This window comes from Struthio camelus, chromosome 10 (assembly GCF_040807025.1).
Source record: "Struthio camelus isolate bStrCam1 chromosome 10, bStrCam1.hap1, whole genome shotgun sequence".
In the NCBI taxonomy this organism is placed as follows: Eukaryota; Metazoa; Chordata; class Aves; order Struthioniformes; family Struthionidae; genus Struthio; species Struthio camelus.
In genome coordinates, this window is record NC_090951.1 from 4547615 (window position 1) to 4571808 (window position 24194).

At 43.4% G+C, this 24194-nt stretch overlaps 1 protein-coding gene across 2 annotated transcripts; it reads right to left on the minus strand.

The window, feature by feature from the left end:
* Positions 1 to 4075: 4075 nt before the first annotated feature.
* KLHL36 (kelch like family member 36) lies at positions 4076 to 21166 on the minus strand. 2 transcript variants are annotated; one of them, XM_068956213.1, is made up of 5 exons: positions 20963 to 21166; positions 20170 to 20251; positions 14744 to 15817; positions 13714 to 13871; positions 4076 to 7494 (listed from the first exon to the last, which is right to left on the minus strand). In XM_068956213.1, exons 2-5 carry the CDS (start codon positions 20227 to 20229, stop codon positions 6939 to 6941), a joined length of 1848 nt encoding a protein of 615 aa, XP_068812314.1. In that variant the 5' UTR covers positions 20230 to 20251; positions 20963 to 21166; the 3' UTR covers positions 4076 to 6938. The 2 variants fall into 2 exon arrangements, with proteins under 2 accessions (XP_068812314.1, XP_009681200.1); XM_009682905.2 differs by lacking the exon at positions 20963 to 21166 and adding an exon at positions 20563 to 20744.
* Between the last annotated feature and the right edge of the window lie 3028 nt (positions 21167 to 24194).

Here is a 24194-nt window from a genome sequence, read left to right on the forward strand (position 1 = left end):
GTAAAATAATGTTAACTCACAACATGTGACCACTTAAATACTTTGTATTTTGATTAACAGCAGTGGAGGGTCACATCTTTGGGAATCAGAAAGACTTGTTTTACATTAGCCAGCGAGCTGAATAAAATACTCCAAATCAGTTGCCGCCCAATAACAACTACGGTAATTGTTCTTACTCTGCTATAAATGCAAAAAGCTTGGGAATAGCTTATCCTACAATATCATACTCCTCATGACCTTGCTACAGCATAAAACTGACCCAGGGGTTAAGGGTTTGTACATTTGAGGTTCCTGAACTGAAGCAACTGATGGGCCGCTTTGATCTGCTCTTTCAGGGACAGAAACGAGTATTTTCCTGTAGTGCTGCAAGACCTGGTTGATCACTGTGGAAGGTTTATCAATGTCTATGCAGAGCTTCTTCACAGTGCTAGGAGCTTTAGAAGACTTTTATTCTGGTAGTTTCTACGTACAATAAGGGCTTTGCTGTTTCTCCAGTCATTTTGGTAATGGAATTCAACTGGGAGGAAAAAGCCCAGTCAACGCTATACTGTGCGTTGGGGGCACCCAGACACAAAAAGCTAAGGTGGCTGCTGCGCGTTTAGAGAACATTCAGAAAGAGATTATTTATTTAAAGCAGCAGGAGACTAAGGGAGCATAGTGATACTCTATGCCCACAGTAGCACCAAAATAGTGTTAGGAAGGAAGCTCTTTTCATTTCCCTCATAAAATACTTATCAGAAGCAGTCATCTCCCCTGCTTGGACCTCAGACAGGAGCTTCTGATGGCGGTTCAGTTGGCTTCTTGTATTTCAAGTTCTTAACCAGCCTACTCTTAAGTCGATATCAACAGAGATGTCATTGGCAGAATCTGTAAAACACAGCCGTGACAGTCCCTCTCCAACGTGTCCACAGAGACCCTATGAACTTTGCCAGAGGTAAATCTAGCTACCTTACAGTGGCCACAGGCATACAAAAGGAATTATATGAAGTACCTGGGACAGAAAGGACAGAACTTGCTGCTGATGGAGGTCCTTCCTACTGCTAATGGCTATAATAAAAAATTTGGACAACCCAGATGAAGCTCTTTTCCTTTCTTTGTAGAGCTTGCGTAGGTCTTTGTTGTCAAACCTCTTTTTCAGATAGATGTCTGTGCTTAGATGTTCTGAATAGCATTCTGCTGGATATTCAGTCCTGAGGCTTTCCCAATAAATCTTAATCCAAAACCTCGTACTTCAGAGGTTTACCTGATTACTGAAACATGCTTGCTGAGTAGTCATAAATTTGTGAACTTTCTGTGACCTGAAATTGCACAGGTTAGCAACAGGCATCCCTGTGTTTAGAAAGAGAAGCCGAGATAGCACCAGGGCAAGAAAAGCTATACAAGGAGAAGCAATCAGCAAAGTAGTACAGGACACCAATAGGAGGTGTTTTATTCTGGAAAGCACTCGAGCAAACTGGGCTCCAAACTCCTCCTTCTTAAACTTTCTGATAATTTGTAACAAATATACTTAATCTGTTGATGCAAGGAACTTAAACGTGAAATAGTTCAAGTGAGCCTGAAAGAAATTTCAAGTCTAGACAAGCCCTTAGTAGATCGTGTGGCTGCTTGACTCAATATATTCTGTTTCAGTTATCTATGCAGACCTTTTGGCTGAATTATTTGTATCTCATCCTTCCCTGTCTTAAGTATGAGCCTTCTCTCTTCTCATGCAATGCAGTCTATTTTAGAGCTGCAGTTTCAAAAGAACCTTTATCTCACCTCTAAATTCTTTCCATTCACCATTTTGTTACTCATCGCTGAAACCGTCATGATAAAAACACAACTACATTTTTGTTCCCAAAGCTGTAGTGAGTCCCAGCAAGAGCCCATGCAATGCTGTAACATGGATTTGGTATCAACAAACCCACGCCTGGGCTGTGTGTCTGTCATCCATCTGATAGTGCATCAGCAGGGAGAAGGAACCTGCGTAGCTGGGACTTTGCCTTGTGCATGCTCTACCTTGCACAGGATGGCAACAGTGCATCTCCAACTGGACGGGGGATGCACCTGCCTTATGTGGTCTGAAAGACAGCTCAAAAACAGAGCTTGTAAAGGTTTAATTAGCTTTTCACTCATTAAAACCATAGGAACAGAATAATTTGGAATGGTCAGAAGGTCATTCTTAATTTCAGTTTCCACTCCATCTTCTTTCCTGCTAAAACTGCTCACATAAAGGGTTTTTATCAAAAGGACTAAGTGCAGCCACGTTTAACAGGTTAAAAGAAAAAGAAGTCAGCAATCCTGAGGTCCGTTTCTATCTTTGTGACTATCAGCCGTGTAAAAACTACGTCCCGTTTTCCACTTGTCGTCTGATGTAAGGATGACACTATCTACTTGCTGAAGTGTTCTAAGTCTATAAATTCTGCTGGATGAAGAGAGCTGAACTATTACAAGAAACTGAAATAAAATGATAAAAAAAAAAAAAAAAGCAAAGCTTTCCATTTGTTACGCTTCCCTTTTTTCGATAGAAACTTCTGACTGGTCAGAGGTTCCTTAAGACATATCAGCAACCTAAGAATCACAACTAGAATCTCGACTTTTTTCTGCAAGTTAAACTGCTTCTCAGAAAAGGTACTAAAAGTTAAAATCTTTCTTTAAATTCTCTAAACGTGATATTTTTGCTATCACTCAAGAATCTATTGAATCTGGAATGGCATATAAAAATCATCAATATGTGGAAGAAAGCCATTTGATCTCTTATGGGGAAAGGCACTCAGGCACATTCTTCACAATTTAAGATTCCAAACTGCAAACAAAAATATTTCCTTCCTGCTCTGTTCTCAAGCATTCAAAACAACTGCATCTCACACTGTTGTGCAATTTTTCCTCAGGGTATCTACAGGGATTTTTGTTATCTAACGTTAGTTGTGCAGGCAGCAGCTCCTTGACATGTTGATGCTAAGAAACCTGTATATAAGTGTGGGAAGACAGAAGCAAGTTTTTTTGTTAGCTACTCTGCATCAGGCAAGAGGATCTTTCCTCAGAATTTGGATTAGGAGCCTTTTTAAAATGAGGCAGAGCAGTAGTTATTTTTCCCTGGGGTAGGAAGAAAACAGTGCTTCCTGACAAGAAGTAAAATGTCTTACAAATATTACAGATGAAGTCTGGGGATTTTACAGGTGCAGAAGCCAGGCTGATGCTATAACTGTAGTAGGGTCCAGTAAGATGTACCCTTTCTCTACCGATCTTAATTACTTGCCGAGATTGCTGTTTCAGCTATGAAAATGAAAGTAGAATTTCACTCATCGCATACATAAATGTTCTCCCTTTCATTTTTGCAAAATTCCAATTTGACAGAGCAGTTCAGCGTTTAGAAGGTTCATGTTTTAAAACAGCTTCAAAATAACGTACCTCTTACTAATAAACTACTAACACTTCCTGAGTGATGATAAGCCATGGCTAGGTAAACACCATCCATACTAAGGGGGGAACCTGCCAAACTGTGCTTTTAGCAACACTTACTACAATGGGTTTTCTGTGTGCAAATGGTAATCGTTTGTTCCTTTAATAATGGAAATATTCTTACAGCAATGACACATAGGATGCTCCAGTAGCCTGTAATAATATGAGAGATGTCATATACTCATTTATAGCCTTTGTTTCTGAAAGGGCAATAAATGAATAATGACTGGAGGGGGAGGGGAACCAAACAAACTCACTTTGATGAGTATTGAGCTAGTATTTTGCCTACATAATTAAGCTTAACGTTACGAAATCATAATGGTGTTTACCCTGCCCCCATTAAATACTATCTTTGAGACCACTGTAAATTGGATTGGATCTTTTGTCACAGCTACAAAAAGAACATGAAAAGTTACGTAGGACTGCATGATTTGGAGCGTGATTGGGGGGGGGAAATGTGGATTAGCCATATAATAATTTATATTTCTACTTCAGTTCAAATTGTTACATTTGGCTTCTGCCTAGTAAAATCTTTGCATTCAGTATTAACGTCACCTTAAAATAATTAGTTACTTCTTTCCAGTTTATCAATACAGAAAACATCAACTAAATCAACACACAAGTCAGACAGTGATGAATACAATATTCTAAATTGGATTTATTTTTTCAGACATCAATGTAATACGTAAGCACATTTAATTAAAAGGGGAGAGTATAGGAACAAGCAACCAACTAACAGAAATAAAGCAAGTCTTTGAAATCTTCGTTCTATACTTACATGTGAAAACTTCCCCACAAGCTAAGTAGTTGTTGTCAGTTAACGTAGCAAGGATTTCAGATATATATATATATATACACACACACATATAAAAGAAACTCATTAATGAGTTTGTCATAGCCAAAATGTATTTATTTTTAGGATAAAAAAATAATAACCATTACCTCATGCAATGTACAAAGGCTTTAAAACAAATTCATTAATGCAAGTGAAAGACAAACTCCTTAGGTATGTTTTTTAAACACCCCCAAAAATATCAAGGAGTTTTACAACATTCATCTCATAACCAGTTTTCTCAAATCCTTTCTTAGCACTGGGAAAGAGTCCTGTAACTTCCTTGCACTCCAGAAGTTTACTGAGAGGTACTTCTTTCAATACAAGTTATTGTAACAGATCTAGGAATTCTCTAAATTGCAAGATCTTCAAATGACATTTTTAAGTGCAAAAATGTTCTCTACTGTTTTCCAATTAATCCTCATTAATGCATAAAGAGTTGCAAAAAACAGGGTATCAGGATATTGACTGCATGTGCACCGGGTGGAAAAAAAAAAAGGGCAAATTGAAATAGATGCTTATGGTGCATGACAAGGGAGTTGTGAAAGGAAGACTGAGGGAAAAGAGAGAGGGGAGGAAAAAAAGTAATAATAATAAAAAAGTTCCCCAGCAGAACTTTAAACTAAAGCTCTTGAAATCCACTCAGGAGATCACCAATAGCTGAAAATAAAGAATGTTTATTAGCATGTCTGACAAGCCGGACTATCAGTGAAGAGGCTGTACAATAGTCACAATTATAGCTGACTGCCTAACAATGACAAGAATGTAAATGCTGCTTTAACAGCTGCATCGCATCCCAACCAACCATACACGTAGACTGAAAGATCCATCTAGTTATGAGTTCCTGACAGCAACAATAGGGCCACAGTTAGAGAGCAGTAGCTTCCATAGTAAATAATATATGGCAAACAAGAGACTAAGTTAGCAAAATGTGCTATAAAAGAGTATAAAAGTTTTTAAAAACTTTCTAAAACTTTCTTCTTTTGGGAAGGAGGAATACTAGTCTGTGGCCTGGCATTATTACAATAACTAAAGCGGTTGGATCAGATTGCTGGTGATCAACTCCTTGCAAGTCAGAGGTGCGTTTGTAAAACGCCCCAGGGTGAATGACCCAAGGCTGGCCAGACAGTCGGGGAATTTTAACATCTGCAGCAGAATCAGCTGTGTTTGTAGAGGACGGACTAACACTTGGGTCAGAAATCTCTTTACTTGGTATGCAGAGGATAACGTGACACCGACCAACATGCAATTCACAGTCCTTCTGTCTGGGCCCCAAACGCAGCCCTGAGAATATTTTAATTTTCTCCGTTTCAAACCCTTCTTGCTGGGGAAGATGTTCTGTTGCATGCCTGACAAGCCCTGGGTTGGAGTCCCCACCAAGCCTATCAGTTCCATGAAAATCCATTTTGAACTTGGGCAGGAGGGAGTGGGCTATTAGCTCAAATAAAAAATCCAAGTTGCTTTTCCTCAGGATTATTGAATCTCAAATAATTACCCTGGGTTAATCAGGGTCTTCTTCATAGCAGACGTGCCAGTACACACATCCCAAATGCGCACTTGCTACTAGTAGCAACCATTGTGAGCCCCAAGGTAAATGAAGCAGATCCCAGCTTCTACGGCCTGAAGGGGCTGGGAAGGACATACTCTTGCTTCAGGTTCACCTAGAGGCTCCTCCTGCCATTTTTCCCCGTTACCTGCATAGCCACCCCCAGCCTCACAATGAAGTGTATCAGTTCCATCTGCTTTGAAGCTCCAGGCAAACTATACAGTTTCCATCCATATCCTCAACTCTTCCCAAGCACTTCAGTAGTTTTCTTCTCGTTCTGGGGCAGGTTTTGAAGGCTAAGAAAAGCTTGCTCTTGTGTTTAGTTATGAAAAATGTTGAACAGTTCCTGCTGCCAACAAGGGATGCAGGTTCATGTAATCTTTCCCAGATTTCAGAGTTCACAGTGCTGTCACTCCCAGCCCATGTCACTCCCATCTATTCTTTAGCCACCTAGTAACATCTTCTGAATCTTAAGAGTATAGTGAAGTTATTTGCTCAATAAGCTACTCTGACTTGCATTCACCAAAAGCAATATTCTCTTTGAACACTCATGTGTTCCAGAAATCTGATACTAACAACTAAAGAACGCACTGTAAATGAAATTTAATGGAACAAAAATTCAAAATTTACAACAATGTCCAAGTTCCATTTTATTTTTTCTTAGCAGTTGCTCTTGGAACTTCTCTGAACTGCTATGTAACTTCAAACTAGACACTCAGTACTCTGCCTTCTGTCTACATTATCATCTCAGCCAAAGGTTCAGTTTCATTTTAAAACATCAATAGAATACGATGTGCATGGAAATGCCATGAACCACAGAAGTAAAAGACTATGCCATAACATTCAGGAGAGTGGCATAACCTCTCTTGCCACCTCACCCCTTACACAGTAGTAGGGGGTTTTGCAGTTTGTGTTTTTGTTGTTTTTAACCTTAAACATGAGCTCAATCCAAAAAAAAAACCCACCAAAAAACCCACATTCAATTGTACATTTTCTGAGGCTGCAGAAGACACTTTCTTTTGTTTCCATTTTAAAAGAAAACAATCAAGGTTAGAAAGAAATGTTTCAATATAAAGTTCCTTTGCAGTCCACCCTCAAAGTCTGGTTATCCAGAAGTAGTCATCTTCCTCGATCTTGATGTTTTTTTGTTTTTGACTTTTTCTTTTTGTCATCTGTTTTAGGTTTCAATGCACAGACACACGCAGACACACCAGCAATTGCTTTGGGTAAGTCAGTTCCTTTGTACCACTTATTTTTCTCCTTATCATAAACTTGGACTGTTTTGGAGAAGACTGTTTCTTCCCAGCTGTAGCCTCCAAGAATATAAATCTTGCCTTCCCAAACTGCCACCCCTGACTCACTGTTTGCTTGCAACAGAGGAGCAACTCTGGTCCACTGATTACATTGAGGGCTGTACGACTCCACACTCAGAATGTCAAAACGGGCCATGGTTTCTATGTTGTCATCACTGCCTCCAATGGAGTAGATATGGTCCTGCAAGGTGCACATACTGTGCCACCCCCGGGCAGTGATCATTGGCCTTTTCTCCTCCCAAACATCTGTGCGATAATCATAGCAGAGCAGATTTTTTCTATATGGGCCAATTTGGTAATCATGGCCTCCTGAAATGTACACAAATTCCTTGTAGACTGTTCCAGCATGGCCATAAGTAAACCTAGGACAGGCAAACAAGAAAATTCATCTTAGTACTTACAGATTTTATTGAGATACCCAGCATTTAACAAGGACTGATACTAAACAAGAAACTTCACAGTAAGGGAAGACAGGAGAATCCCTAATGCTGTTAGTTACCCAGTAACTTTTCTCCACATTCATACTGCTGGCTGCAGAGTGCTAAGGTACAACAATCACTTTTGAAGGCATCCTTTTCATACCTGTTCGCTACAGAGCGCTAAGGTATGACAATCACTTTTTAAGGCATCCTCTACAGTGTGTCATACAACTGAAGTAACCCATCCTGCTCTAGTTGGCATGGCCTTCTCTCCCATTTTCCTGTTCCAGTGCTTGGGTTGGATCAGTCTGAGAGGGCCTGAGAGGAAAAAATCCACATCTCAGCAAGGGATTCTATGACAGAGAGAGGAAATAATCATGATACCTGTCAGACTTAACAGTAGCGATTAACCAAGAAAAACCAACAAGACGACTACTACTGCTTTCCCCTTCCACAACTTCAGCATCATGAATCAGTGTTCACACCCACCAGCGCTCACAGCCCAGTTTGTTTACAGGCATGTTATATTCAGCGTCCTTTTCATGAGCTACCTATCTGTTCTACCACTTCTGCTATACAGGTTATAACTTCTTCAGTCACCTCAGAACAAGTCAACAGACCTTATTAATCAGAGATCAGAGGCCATATTTGAAATAAGGCAAAACAAGCTGGTAGAAACCAACATCAGGCATGCTGTTTCCATAGGACAAAGAGAAAAATCACTGATTGGCTATAATAAAGCCGCTACAAACCCAGTTCTTGAGGCTGTTCTTAATTTTGCATAAGCATATTTCTGACCAAACCCTTTTGAATTCTTAAAGTAGAATGCTAAGGTGAGGGACAGCCTCAGCTTCTTTGAACACACCCTTCCTGCACATGCTTTTTTTGGTCCAAAGATGTAGCTGCAGCACCAGCCATGCCAAACTGGCGCACACGTTGATACAAAAAGCCTAAACAAGTTAATGCCCATGGGGCTACAGAGCAATATACACATCATGCTGCACTCCACTACCATCCTTTGTAGTCAAGGACTCAAGACAACTCAACCTCCATGGCAGACAAACCTATGTTAACATTGCTTTAGCCTGCAATGCTTTTGAACCATGCCTGAACATGCTTAAAACTAAATGTGGATGTACCATAACTTCTTGCATACACATAAAATACCAAGCACTTTTGTGCCAAGGGAAAAGGTGGAAAAGAAAAGCAAGAAAAGCCACGTTTACCCTGAAAGCACGATACTTCTGAGAAAAGCTAGAAGATGTTTATTATTCTAGGGGCCTACCAAAGACTTTGATCCCTGACCAGTGTCTGAATCAGACTATTTTAACAAGCTCCTGCTACAAGAAGCAAAAATCCTTGACACCTTTGGCTTAAGTACACAGAATGCCCAGGACAGACACTGCAGCTTTGGGGGCCACAGTACCATCCCTGGAGAACTTGAAAAGAAGATTTCAGAACTCTATTGCTTCTTAGCCACTTGCTTCATAAGAAGCTTAAAGGCAAGATTATATATATATGTCTCCCGTGACACCCAGTCTGGTTGGTATACTCTGCTTCTCTACACACACAGAAGGGTGGGTCTGAGAAGCAAGACTACCTGTTTGGGAAACAGGCTGGACGAAATGAATTCATTTCCTTTCCCACACTGGGTGGGATTTTAAACCCACATCTTCTATCCAGCAAGCTACTTGGAAGATATATAGTACAGCACACTATGGAGGCAGTGTCAGACAAGAGATAGTTTTTAGGAGGCAAAACAAGAAAAGTATGGTGACATTGAATCCAACACATAACAGAAGGTTATTGTATTGCTGCTAGCAGTCCCATTACATACAACATTTAACTTCTTCAAAGACTTTTTTAAAATAACTTCACTGACTGTGGGTGACGTAGGCTAAACCTTTTCCTATACTAACAGCAAAGCAGAATTCTATACAGGTAAGCAGTAGACACTTCCTCTTAAGTACCTGCAAGCAGTCTAGCATAGACTGCTATAGAAAAAGCACTGAAGCCTTTTTGGTCTTAATCAATGGGCACATCCAGCGAATAACAATAGTCAAAACAGTAATTCGAAAAGGCAATCGTATCTGAAGCATCAAATTGGCTGTGAGTTTGTTATTTTGCAATATAAGCAGATTACCTGTTGAAACAGGCTAAGGTGTTTTCACTTAGCCTAATTTATGAAAAGCTCATCCTAAATTTGCACATACTAGGCTTTAGATTAATAGAAAACTGCATGAAAAAAATGCACAAATTTAAACCAATCAGAAAGAACGCCTTCCGTAGGCCCTGCAGTTAGAACAGTGGCATTTTTAAGTGTGCAACAGAACAGGACATTTGAATACAACAGGCCCATCTTATAGATGGTGCTGCCAAAATGCTTGTTGCATTGCTCATCTATAAGAAAGTGGACAGAAAAGACAGAGCCATTAAGGAGAAAGAAGTTTCAATTCAGAACATACTGGAACAAACTGCCAATTTTGAATAATCCTCCCAGATATAATGCTGCAAAAATTACAGCTTCTGTCACAGTAACACCATTCAGTAAGCACTAGAAAATCTAGGATTTATCTTCTTAAGCAGAATGAAGGCCACACGCAGCCCAACTCTACTAAAGCTTTGGGAATCTCCTACTCCAACCAAAGTCCAGGCGAGCTGTGGTTACTCAGAATCTTATGAGTCCATCTGTTACAACCCTGCAAGACTAGTAGAACACCTGCCATCATTCATTAACCTGTTCCAACACATTTCCTTTTAGAACTGCTCTCAGTTATTCTACCAAACTTTAACCTAGGGCCACACAGTTAATTTCACTGATGTCTGCAGCATGCTTTTGCTAAGGCTATTCAAGATGAGAACACATTGCACCAGCTTCTGCTCTGCCAAGCTAGTCAGCTACTGCTGTTCCTTTCCAGACTGGAAACTGTGGCAGCAACTGCTCCCCCCAAAGAGGCTGGAGGAATGGCTAAAAAATATAGGACCTCTCTTAGGAATGTAAAAGGTATCCTATAACCACCAACCCTAATGAGGTTCAGGCAAAATTCACTTGTAGCAGACTTGGACCAGCTCCATCATTTAGATAGGTTGGCTGAAGTTTTCCACATTAAGCATCTGCCTCAGGATGTGGTGTTTTCTTTTCCAGCAAGACAGCACTATTTCATTCAAAACAGCTCAGCTCCTTCCAAGGAAAGTGGTTAGGGAAAACAACACATTGTTTTGACCAAATGGAGGGGGAAGGGGGAGAGTCTGCAAAGCTCGCTCTTTGAGGAGCGTTACTGTTCCTGCGTACAGGAACAAGGACATAGAAGTTGGAAGCGGGCAGGAGGCCATGTATCAAGGATGCAACCGTTGCCTTTCCCCTGAAAATCTCCACACACATGGCAAACCATCACTCTTTGGAAAGAAAAGAAAAATCCTTATTTGCACCTTCTGAGTGAAATCTTTAGCAAATATAACTTCTGACAATCCCACCCCACACAGCTCTAACCAAGCTACACACAGGCCATCACCACAGAACACCACCTGTCTATCACTCCAAGGAATAGTTTGCCATACAGCTGCTGGCTTAGAGCAGTCAGAAGGAACGCCAGAGCTAGGGACAGGGAGCCTCTTTCCTGTGACCACACGCTTAAAAGGATCAACCCCCCACCACTATCCCCTTCAAAAAACCAACCGTGGATGTTCCCTTCAGAGAGGGCAAGATATAAAACGTGGTAAACAAAAAGGATACAGTAGGACATGTTTTCTGATGAGACTATGACAGTAAGGAAGCGGAGGACTGGATCGTCTAATTCCTCCTACGTGAGAAGAAAAGACTTGCTGCTAGATTAGGGCTCAGGAAGATGTCATTTGGGCAAAAAGAATAATGAAAATCAGTATGAGAAACAAAAGCATGTGACAGGGGAGGAAAACATGACAGATTAGATGCAGAGTATTTTAAAGGGAAAACGCAAAGAATGCGCAGAAGAAACTGTAACCAGCATGCATTTTCCTAGTCTTGAATAGATCACAAAACTCTCTCATCCTTCCTTTGCTGTCAGCAAATACATCTGAGGTACACCCATAAAGGATTGTCCCGTTCCCTTCCAGCAGCTCTCCACACCTGCTACAGCCCACATTTCTCCTTGAGCTCAAGCGGCATTAGCTTGTACCTGCTTTCAGAAAGACTGTTTCTGCTGTTGACCTCAGCACTGATCTTTGTCTTTTGCAATCTGAATATCATTATTTTAACTTTATTCCTTTTGTACAGAAAAAAAACCACTGCTGCTAACAGTGTTGTCCAATGCAGAAGTTCCCAAACAGCAGAGAGAAGGCTGAAAAGCCAGAAAAAATATGTAGGTACTAAATGTCCATTAAGATGTAACTAAAAATGCATTACCAGGTAAGAGAGCAGCTATAGGGGAAAAACGAGAAACCAGATAGTTCGCCATGCAGCTGCATGAATACCTGAGCTGGCACAAGGGAGAGTTAGCAAAGGAGCAGGGTAGAGCAGACAGGAAGAGACGGGACACAGGACTATTTCTTTGGAGTACAGCAATAGCTTAAAATAGTCACTGCGCTTCTAGCTTAACCAGTTTAAGGACCAGCTAGGCTGATATAACTGGGGTCTGTTCCATAAGGGGAACACTTGCCTGGTCTAAGCTGACCAGCTTGCCAATCTAACCAAAAATTAGTCCCTTCCCACTGGCCCCCCCCACCCCCCCCCAAGTTCACTTTTAAATGCTGGAGCTGCCAAACTCCCAAAGTCAACACACCGGAAGCAGTAAGAACAGACAGACAAGACTGCCCCTTTTCAGACAGCTTACAGTCTGGTTGCCTTAAGTCAACCATGCAACCATACCCAAAGACAATTTTTATATGGTGGAAAGGCGAGAGGGAAGCAAGCGGGGGTGGGGGGAATCAAATCAACACCTGTTAAGGCAAGTGTTTTTTTTTTTTTTTTTAAAAACAACATACAAGGCAGTCAGGCCACATTCACATTTCTTGAAAAAATTTGTTTGAAACAGCTGTGCTGCAATTTCTGTGAGATGTTACTAGGATCTCACAAGTCATGACAAGTAACAAAAGGGCACAGGAACTAAAGATACTCTCATATGCAGCTTTCCAGGGAAGATGGTGATGTGTAGCCTCAACTGCCAGATCTGCCTACATAAGCAGAAGAAAAAAAAAAGCATCCTGCTTCTTAAGAGCACTCAAGCCCAGCTGTTAGCCTGGATCAGACTCGCATTGCAGCACCTGCCCAAAATAGAATTGAGTAACAGGCTTCTGTGCCTTCACTGGCTGCCTAGGGCTCTGCAGTTCTGCAGCTAAGGGAATAAGGAAAAAACCCTAAATTCTAAAAATCAAATTGTAAGTATCCTGTCAATGATGCCACTAAGAAAGCAAGCACTACTGCGGAGGCCACAGGTTCCAGACATCGTTGAAAATATCACCTACATAGCTAATACCCTCATAATTCTCAAGAACATAAGATACTATAAAATCTGAACAGCTGTTTGCAAATGAAGTGCTATCCTACGAGCCTTACAAAGTCACCATCCAAATACCGATTCCAGGTACAAGTAATGCCCTGCACTGCTGTTACTTACAATAAGAGCTTCAGTACTAAAGCCTCTGAGAAGTAGAGCAGCTAAGTTTTAACTCAGATTGCACACTTGAGAGAAAGAGGTCACGTTTGCCAAGGATATCTGGTATTTGTATACAGGTAAATGTGGATCATCCGCAAAAACCAATATAAGTAGCTAAAAAAAGACAAACACTTTACATGGAAAATGACCACAGCAAGGCAACAAAAGGAAAGCTGAACAAGTCATAAAAGCCTTTGATCAAGACATAAACAGGACCCCTGAAAAGATTCAGCTCTGAGTGACTTTTGGAAAAACATGAAGACCTAGAGAGGAAAATTACAAGGCCCCTTGCCTTTCTTCCTTCAGATAGGCCTTGGGACAGAAATCAAAACCATTCGAGCCAATATGAAGCACAGCCTGGAAGAGCTGGCTGCTCAAATACTGCTTATATGGTACACTTGCTAATATAATGTTGGTTACTTTTCATTTTGCCTCCCTCCTAGAGAAAGCCATTCATCTGCTAAAATCACGTAAGCGCCCTCCACCACCACTCTTCAAGCACAGAATAACTCTCCAAATTTATCTCTATTACCTTGGCAAGCCTGCTATATAGGACCATGTATCTTTTTGAGGGCTATAGGTCTCAACTGAAGAAAGTGCCCCATTTTCATTCCTGCCACCAACAGCTACCAGCATGTCGGAAATAGCTCCCAAGTAGAAATCTACACGTCGTTGTCTCATGGAGGCAACCTGTCGAAAAATAACATGTCGACATCTTCAAACATCCAGTGAGCAAGCACACTTAATGTATATATGTATATTCATGTCTGAGGACAGTTATTTCTTCCCATTAATTTGAAAAAGAGAACTATTGGTTTTGATCCACGATATTCATAAAATACTTTTGTTTTTCTGGCAGTACCATGTTACATAGGACCCTGCTTCAAAAAAGGGAACGACAGAAAGCATTTAAGAAACAGGCCACTCTATAAATGTCTCAGTGTTACATGGGTCACCTTGCAAAACTCCACGAATAAAGTATATTGGAAGCACTCAAAACCAGAATTGAACCACAGAGGATTATTGGCTCAAAAATGCAGGAATAGTGTAAAATTTTATAGGTCTTGCATTGGCAGCAGGATTTTACAATATGACTAGAAGCAAATAGCTTGTTGTAAGAGACATTTAGCGAAGTGACATTTGGCAAGTGTCAGAGAGGTTTTCTTTTTTTACAGCAGACCCAATTTTGATATAGTTGTGTGTGCTACTGCTTGGGAGAGATGAACTAAGCAATCACCTCTGTAGGCCCACTCCAACACTATTCTCAAAAGCAATTTTAAAGAGCTGCAGTTAGGTGCTGAACAGGAATTTCAGCAGATTAGATGCCCAGTTGCTAAGAGAAATTGAAAATCTGCCCCAAACTCTTTCCCTGCACGTGTAGCTAAAGCATTCGCACAAGGGATTCAAGTCGCTGCTTCCTTGGTTAAAGAAGTCAATTTTCCATTTGCAAACTTGTTACATGTTGACTACTGTAACAACCACTTTCCTTCCACAAAAAAAAGAGGAAAACACTCCAAACATTAAGGACTTTAAACAGAGATATAATACAGCTCAAGTCTCACCTTTATCCACTGGTTACAGCGGGGATCATACCTATATAAGAGATTTGAAGCTGCATCCCCTCCATTGTCTCTTGAAAAACTGCCTCCAGCTATGAAGATGAAGCCTCCCAAGACTGCAACACAGTGGTGACTTCGTCTGGCTGGCAGAGGCGTTTCTGCTACCCATTGCCCCTTTCTGATGTCCAAGAAGCAGGTATCATCACTCAGTTCTAGGCACCGTTCGGAAACCTCCCCGCCCACAAAGAGGAGCCTTTCCTCGCTAGTTCTCAGAGCAGTCCGTTTGTTCTGCAGCACTGGCTGAGCAGTGACATTATTATGATAGTTCACCGCTTCCTCTATAAATCCCTCACAGTTTGCTTCTTTGGGAAGAAGGGAGCAGACAGCAGGCTTGACTCGATGGAGAAGATCGCTTTTAGGTATCAAAGGAAAGTGAATGTTATCCAGAACCTGGTAAGCCTCATTCTCCCTTTCCGGGTACTGGGTGAGCCACTGCAAGGCAGCCTGCAGCAAGTCATGCTCACACTCCTGCTGCACGTTGCTGCTGTCCAGGTACTGGCACAACTTCTGCATGGAAACGTTCTGCAGGAAGTCTGGGGTGAAAGACAGCGTGCCAAAGTTCTGCAAGATGAAAGAATCAATGTAGGAGTCAAGGCGCTTCAGGTTGTAAATAGAGGCTAGCTCTTGCAGGTACAGATAGTTCTCCTCACTGACTTCATTCTCAAGATACTCGCAACAGAAGTCAACCACCTTCCAGATCTGCAGCAAATGAGCTGTTTCGAGCACATAGTCAATATTGCCGCCATCTAAAGACAGCTCGCTGCCATACAGGAAATCTACCACAGCCTTGAGACCTATATAAGAGGCTCCAAAAAGTTCAACCTCTTTCTGGTGGGCTTCTCGCATACCAATAGTGAACATAGAGTTGAAGTAGTCACTGCAAACAGCTAGGAGGTTCCGATGGGCAGGGACTCTCTGTTCATCCACCACAAGGACAATATCACAAAAGAGGCCTCGGTGCCTCTGCTCATTCAGACTCTGAAGAACAAGACTAGAGTGGTCATCCCATCTGTACACCTGCAATAAACAAACCGGATCAGACTAATGTTTGCTTTAGCAAGGGAAACTTCTGCCTTCTTATAGTGTTTTCTCAAGAGAGATATTCACACACACAGGAGAAAGCAAGCCGATTTGTGCTGCATACTTGCAGTAATTTCTGATCTGAATCACCTGGCATGTGACATCCTATGAGCTCTTCACCTTCACTCTGAAGGGCCTCTATGGGCTCTGTTACTTCCTATTATCCATTTCTGTGATAATTTACTCCTGCCTCCTCCACAATGCTGCATCCAAACCTCCTCCCTCATGATTTATAAAACCATCATTTTCTGAAACTTTTCCACTCATTGTCTTCAAGATATCTTGCTGACATTTTCTTTCTTATTTGTTCCCCAAACGACTTTTTACATAGTCCCTCACAACCAAGCTACACGCTAAATATTTGGAGCGAGGGACATATATGCAGCAGTGTGCCAAATTTTCATTCAGCCCCTGTATCGTTTGGGTTAGTGCTTACTTGACAGCTACCCCCTCTTAAATCTTTTGAGAGCTGTGCATTGGTAAGCTTGTTGGGGTAAAATCCCTGTCTTTCTTCCCATATTATTCCAGGCACGCAGACCGCTTTCAAAAAATAATAGTTGTTTATTTATGTGCAAAGCCACACATGTGGATAACTTATTCCCATGTGACTATTACTTGCTTCCAGAAGCCAAGGTAGTTTTTGTTTTAATGAATTCAACTAAAATATATATATATATTTTTTTTTTTTAAAAGAGGAAGATGCCGTCTTAACATGTCTGTTAATTGCCCTTCTGGGACCCTTCTGGTCCAGACATTCTTCCCACTAGCTCAGTACGTGCCGTAGAGCTTCTGAAGCAAGCAGCGTTCCCTTCTTTCTCACAGACTCATGTTATCAGTCTTAAAAGAACCAGCTTGGAAACACTTTGTTACCCCTTGAATGTCCTCTAGAAGACATACTGAAGGGACTGGTCACTCTAGTATGTCAAGTGATAGAGCTTTTTAGGATCTTTCTTCTGAAGGAATGGAATGCTGGTACAGTCAGTTAGCTTGTGATCTCTCTCAATAAAAGCCAGGTGAAGTTAAACGCAAATACATAATTTTAATTACCAAGTCCAAAACAGACAGACTTGCAGAGCCTGTAAGAACATGTTAAAGAAACTAAAGGGGGCGGAAAGGAAGAACATCTCTGTGTTGTTTTAAGTTAGCTCTAAACGTTTCTGGCTGCAGGTCTCTGGATCTTGCCCAGTCCTACACCTTCAGACTGCATTCCCACAAGAGAGTTCTGACCCCGAAAGGCTGTCTCAGTCCATATCCATTTTGGAAAAGGTCACACAGCTGACCTGAGTTCTTCTCAGAAGCCTCTCAGTCATTCAGCCTTTCCTTTCCCAAACTATTGCTTGCCATTTACTGCTTTAAAAGTCGTAATCATTCTTGGTGCTCCCAGTTTCCCAGACAGACAGCACATGACTATTTCTGTCTAGCTAAGCCATCAATAGGTTGGTTAACTCACTTGGAGACTTCTCTATACACCTGAATGGGAAAAGTTCAAGTGCTAGAGCCAAGTTTTTTTCCACTGCATGGAAACCTCACTCTGTATATATAGTTTGGTAATCATACTTTTATATGATATGCCCAGAATTAATGCACACAGCTCACCACTCTCCAGACATAAGGGCAGCCAACCATTCTAAGCTAATACCAAGTTTGGGAGCCTGACCTCCCACGTCTGCCTTTTAACAGTTGGTGGTATAGTGACAGGCAGTCTGCCAAAGAGTAGATCCACATTAACCGCCAAACGTGCTGTGACAGATAAGGTTTAGCCAGGGCAGCAGCATTTCTAATATATATAACAAGACATGCTTCCACAATATGATGCACACAGAGACAGGTTTCTGTAGCAAAACTCAGTCTACTGATTTTCTTTCAGGATCATGTCCTGAAACTCATAAAGAGCCCTCAGTATATACCTGGCAGGCTCAGAAAGAACCTACAAGGAACATAACCATCCCCTAAGGGCCTGCAATTGCTTACCCTTCAGCTAATAATAATAAAACATTTAACTCCTATATGGGAATTTGCATTTTATATCCTCTCCAAACTGAAAACTCAAGGGCCACTTTATAACAATCACATTGCGTTTGTTGACACTGGGGGAAGGGCAGGGGGATGGCATACATCTGGGCCTCTGTCTGCTTCTCTGCTTAGACCTCATCTACAAAGAAAGTTTTATCAGATGTAATTTCCCAAATTAATGCCCTTAGCATTATATCTGAGTGGTTTCTCTTTAGTTTTGTTTACGCTCTTTTCTAAACAACGGAGGCTAAGCAGCCAAAAAGCTTTCTTTTGGAGTAACTGCACTCACACAAATATACAGAGTTAAACCAACTAGAGAGGCTTCAATAATTGTAAGTTTTCTGGGTCGAAACTCTGAGTGCGCCTCATACTTTGTCTACGTTCTAGATTGTATTTTAAATTCAGAGACCACGATGTGAAGTAACTTCCACTAAACAATATAATGGCCAGAGAACTGTAGCAGAAAAAAAAAAAAAGTGTGGGTTTTAAAAACCGTAAAGATGTTATCGTCTTTTTTAGCTTGAGAAATGCTGATGTCATACAGGTGCCCAAGCAGACACCTAGAGGCAGAGGAGGTGGGAAGAAGAATAAACATGCTGAAGGACAAACCATACATTTGTGGCAATCGTCAGAAAGGTTTTCTTAGAGGATGAACAGATAATAACTAACAGCTTACAGCACCTTATTCTGAATTTGCCTTCTGAGACAAAGTTATTGGATTAAACCAAAACCACAGTCTTCTCATCTTTTTAAGTGGCTGATCATCCCTCTCAATATTCTCTAATACCACCATCTTGCATAACAAGATTACACAAGAATGTAAGAGTTGCTGAAGATCCCCATTTATTTAACTGGCTGTAGAGTCAGCAGCATAATCCTGACCGCAAATACTTATGACAACTTGTACTGCTAAAATCCTTGCTGGCCTGTAGAAACCTTGCTGCCACTTCAGAAACCATGCATAAAATGATTACTTATGGCACCAAATGAACTGAGACTATATTAATATACTTCAGCCACTTAGCAAGTTAGCCATTCATTCAGTGAGCAAGAAACACAAGCTGATAGTTGCACATTTCTAAACCAAGGCAAGTTTTATACTAAACACAAACAGTTTTCTCAAGCTATTTATATTCTGTAGAACACCTTCAGCATTAACCAGTAATTCTACGTTTAACGGACAGTGACAGCTGCTGTCTCAGCAAGAAGACAAAACAATGCTGTCAAGTTAATTAATTTTTAATGCGATAAATTATTATTACATTCAGACTAACCTTTTAAACAGCGGATAGGATCAGCACTCAGGAAAAGATTATATTGGAAGGGATGCATTTAGAAATTAGTTCCTTTTATCTTTAAATATTTGTTATTAGAGCTGTAAAAATTCTGACTTCCTTTGGATTCAAGGATCTAATTTCTTTTGGATTGTCAATGAAGTATCATTGCTCCTCCATGAGGCATAAGACAAGAATGAGACAAGTTGTCTCATTCAACTTTGATAAGACAGACACAGGCACTGAACCAGTTTTGCTTTTCTAACTGTTGTAGGTAGATGCTCAGTCTGCAGCGCCTGTAACCTAGTGCTTACACTGCAACGAAAAAAACAGTATTCACCAATATGAAACAACATGAAATTAATTACTGCTGATATTAACAACTTATAAAATGTAGGTTGTCAGCCTGATTCTGTGTAAAGAGTTACTTAAGATGGACTTCCATGAATTCCCAGCTGAGATCAATGTATTTGTGCTGACAGAGATCATAGACAAAGAAAATAAACCTTACAAATGTAAAAAAAATCCCACTGACTTCACAGGATTAATGATTATTTGCTGGATCACACCTCCCATTCCATACAAAGGACAAGATTAAGTTTGAAAAGTAAGCCTAACTCTGTTTCTGTAACTAGCTTTAATTTTATGAGATGGATCAGTATGTAAAATTTCCAACATAAACACATCTCATTTAATGACTGAAGTTCTGGTGTAGAAAAGAATACTGTGTTGCAGTGATGTGAGTTTCTTTTTTAAGTTATGAGTCACAGTGAGCAGATGCCCATTTGCTGCTGCTTTTTTATTTTTAATCCCCAACGTAGCAAATCCATATTTCAGAAACGTTTGAGCGGCTAGATCGCCGCGTTTCTAGCTCTTTTAGGAACTCACACTAGTCCTCACTGTCCTAGAGCACCGTCCCTCCAAAGCAGGGCCTCCTACCCCCGTTTTAAACTGTGCCGGTTTTTGTAACTGGTTTTGGCAAGCAACACAAAAGGTACCGACCTTCGAGGACTCACTGATCTTGTGCGGGCGACAAATCCTAGTTTGCCGGGCTCCCTCCATGACAGGCCGAGCCGCAGTACGTCTGGAACAAAGGCAGCGAGAGGACTTGTCAGCAGCACACGCAAAGCGGTGAAAAGCCATATTGGGCTGGATAAGCAACGGAAACGCTTTAGAAGACCGGTACGCGCTGATCTCGTCTGAGAACGTCAGGGTTAAGGCCAAAATAAATAAATAAAACAACAACCACCACCTGTCTTTTTGAGCTCCCCGACGGAGCTTGTTTTCTCACTGTAACGCTCTGCTGCGCCAACAAGTTCGGCGCACGCTGCCCCACGCAGATCAGCGCGTACCCTGTGGATGCCACAACTCTACCCGCACGGGCTATTCGCTTACGGCCAGTCCTTGTCAGAGCTGTGAGGGGTAAAACCGTTTCCTCGCCAACGCCGGGCAATGTCACCGCCGGGACCCCGCAGGCGGCCGGGCCGGGCGCTCGGCCCTGTTCAACCGCCCGAGCGGGCCGGGCCGGGCCGGCACCGGCTTCCTCCGCCCTGGCCAGGCCGGCGCGGCCGCTGCCCTTCAGCCCTCGGCCCCTCTTCCCGGTTTTAGCCCCTCCACTGCGCTTATCGCGGGAGGGAGCCGCGGCGCCTCAGGGCAGCGAGAGGGGGAAACGCGGCCCCCCAGCCCGCCCCCGCGGCCGTTACCGCCAGCGCGGCCGTTACCGCGGGCGGGGCGGCAGCAGCAGCCCGGCAGCTCGGCGCCACCCGCCCGCCGGGACCCAGGGGAGGGCAGTTACCACAGCGCGGCGTCCCTAGGGGCAGCGGGCGGCGGGCAGCCCCGCCGCAGGGCGGCCGCGGCACGGCTCCCCTCCGCCTCCTCCTCCTCCTCCTCCACCACCACCACCACGACTGCCGCCGCCGCCATGGCTCGCCCAGGAAATGCCGGGCGGATTGAAAGAGGGAGGCGCCAATGGGGAGCGGGCGCCGGCGGCGCGGGGAGGGAAGAGGCGGCGGGAGGGCGGCGGGCTGTCACCGTCACCCCGCCCCGCCCGGCGCCGTGAGGCCGATGGCGGCCGCGGCCTGCCCGGCCGGGCCGGGGCGGCGGGGGATGAAACCGCCAGCGCCGCGCTGCCCCCAGCGGCTGCAGGGACGAGCCCCGGGGAACCGCTTGGTCTCAGCCCTTGGCTGACCGCCGAAACGCCTTGGGCAGCCCGCGCTGCTCGCCTCGGTTCAGGCCCTGGAGGCCTAAAGGTTTCATTTTAAAGGGCCTCCCGTCGTCGGGCGCGGCGCCTCCGGCTTCGAGGGCGCGGTGAGAGCAAAGCTGTTGGGAGCGCAGGCTCCAGCGGGACGCCCCGTGCCGGGCCCTGGTTCCTCGCCGAAACGCGAGGCGAGTAGAGAAACCCCTTCCGCGCTCCAGGGCTTCTGGATATCTCCCAGAGCTCCCACGCTGCGCCGGCTCTGAACTGGGACAGCCGCGGTTGGACGCGCGTCCAGCGCGGCGGCCGGGCGGTTGTCCCCGCTGGAAGGCGACGCGCGTCCCACGCGGCGGCCGGGCGGTTGTCCCCGCTGGAAGGCGACGCGCGTCCCACGCGGCGGCCGGGCGGTTGTCCCCGCTGGAAGGCGACGCGCGTCCCGCGCGGCGGCCGGGCGGTTGTCCCCGCTGGAAGGTGACGCGCGTCCCGCGCGGCGGCCGGGCGGTTGTCCCCGCTGGAAGGCGACGCGCGCAGCCTGGGGCAGTAGAGCGTCGCTAGGGCTGCCGTGGATGTGCGCACCTGCAGTACCCCGGCCACCCCCGCCCCCACCGCCGACGGTGACTCCTCCACAGCTGGGACAGTAGCATCCAGCCTGCTGGGTCTGTTCTTCAGCCCCGCAGCAAACCACATGGTGATGGGTTTCTGCTAATCCAAGCTGAAGACGAGACGCGTTTTTGGCTTGCTTTTGGCCTTGCCTGTAGCAGGTGTGACCATGAGGACACAGGATAGTGGCCCCTCATTTGCTGGACTCCCTGAGCCAAAGAAACGACCTTGATCACAACCCTAATGTTAACTGCGGTCTACAAATTCATAGCAGCTCCTTCCTGAAAGAGCGTATTATTCCAGAGAGTGCTTGTGCACAAAGAGGACAGAGATAGACAAGCAGGGCTGGAGACATCTGCATAAAAAGATCATCTGCATAAAAAGATCAGAAAGGAAGCAAAAACATGATGGAAAAGAGCCATAGGGGCAAAGTGTTAGCAGTATATTTTAGGAGAACAGCTAAGCCTCCTGGGGGGCTGTAGCTGTGGGTCCTGTTTGCTCATCTACCCTCCACCCATCCTGAGGCCCTTGCTCAACTTCATTAATAAAGTTTGGACAACTGAACATTGGTCCCGTTATCCAAGACCCCATACTTAACTGAGACAACATTTATCTTTTTTGTGGGCCTGTATATTCTTCTCTTTGAGTCCTTTCTCTGCTTGCTGTGCTTCCTCTCCAAGGGGCCCTGTGAAAAGCACAGATGCTCCTGCCAGGCCAGCTGACATCTGTGCAGGAAGGATGCACGTGCAGAAGATGGAGGGCTCAGAGAGCTCCCATATGGAAAGTAAATCTGGGCTCACTGAAGCCAGAAGAGTAGTTATTTTCCCCTCTCCAGTTTTAGCCTGGTGAAGCTAAGCACAGTATGTATTCCTTCAGGCACTGAAAGAAAAAAAAACATGAAAATGTGTCAAAGAAAAGGAAGAGAAGCAAAGAGAAGAGGTTTAGTCCCATGAGGAAGGCGTGTATATCTGAGGCTTGAATCTGGCACTTCTACACAGGAACGACAAAAAGCTCCTAATGAGTATAGGCTCCTCACTCTCCACCATGCCAGCTACTGGGTCACAGAGACCTACACAAGGTTGAGCTTTTCTCCTTTCAGGGGAAATGACATTTTCAATCAGCCACCTCTCGCCTAGGAAACATCAGGAGCTCAGGAGAAGCTTGAAGAACAAGGACAACACCAGCAGTTGTTACAGGTATAAATAGCATTAAGCTAGTGCCAAAGCCTGATAAATGCAGACTACAAACAAATTATTTTTTATGAGCAAATAATGGTCGCCATAAAGGCTTTTTAAAAAGAAAAAGTGTTGCTAAAGACGATTCCAAAAGAAAATCGATAGACATTCAGACTTATTAACGGGTGATTATATTATCATCTAGAGTCTGCAGTCCACAAAGATAGTGTGATTCACCCAGATGCTGTGTCCTACTCTAGTATTGACTTTAAAGACACTTCTCTCTTCCCCGTGACCTCATCTCCATCACAGGGAGGCACCGCAGCAATAAGGCTGTGTTTCGGGCCCGATGCTACAGTGAACTCCATGTCACTTGGGACTCTGTCTGGAAGAAGCTACTTGCAGGATTAGCAGTTCATTTTATATGGCAGTAAATGACACATCTCACGAGTAGCTGGTAATCTTGCTCCCTGAGGTCTCTGCGCACACTGAATAACTATATTGTAATGAAGTTTCTTGCTGTTCAGACTTCATATTTGCAAGCTATACAAACAATGTATCAGTGTGAAATTAATTAACAGCACACGGCACACTTCAAAGGAAGCGAAGTGTGATACTTTTTATCATGGAATGGGGTTTTTAGTAAACTTTCCAAAAAAAAAAAAAGTAATCAGCCTCCCAGATTTACGGTAGAAACTCAATAATACGTACAAAGACCCGTTTTAAACCTCTGCTCTGTGGTCACAACAACATCTGGTGGCGTGTGTTTGAAGTTGGGTTCTGGAAAGCAAAGGATCAAGGATCAGCAGGCGTAGGGGTGGAGTGCAATCTTACAGATAACCTTCATTCTTTTGCCTAAAAATCAGTAACTCTCATTGGAATCCTCCTCCTTTTCTTTTCATTTTTTCCTTTTTTCTTTTTTCTCTTTTTTCCTTTTTTCTTTTTTCCTTTTTTTTCCCTTTTTTGTTTCCTTTTTTTTTCTTTTTTTTTTTTCCTTTTTTTTTTTCCTTTTTTTTCCCTTGCCGGTGCTGGAAGTCGAGCCCGGTAGGGGGAGATCG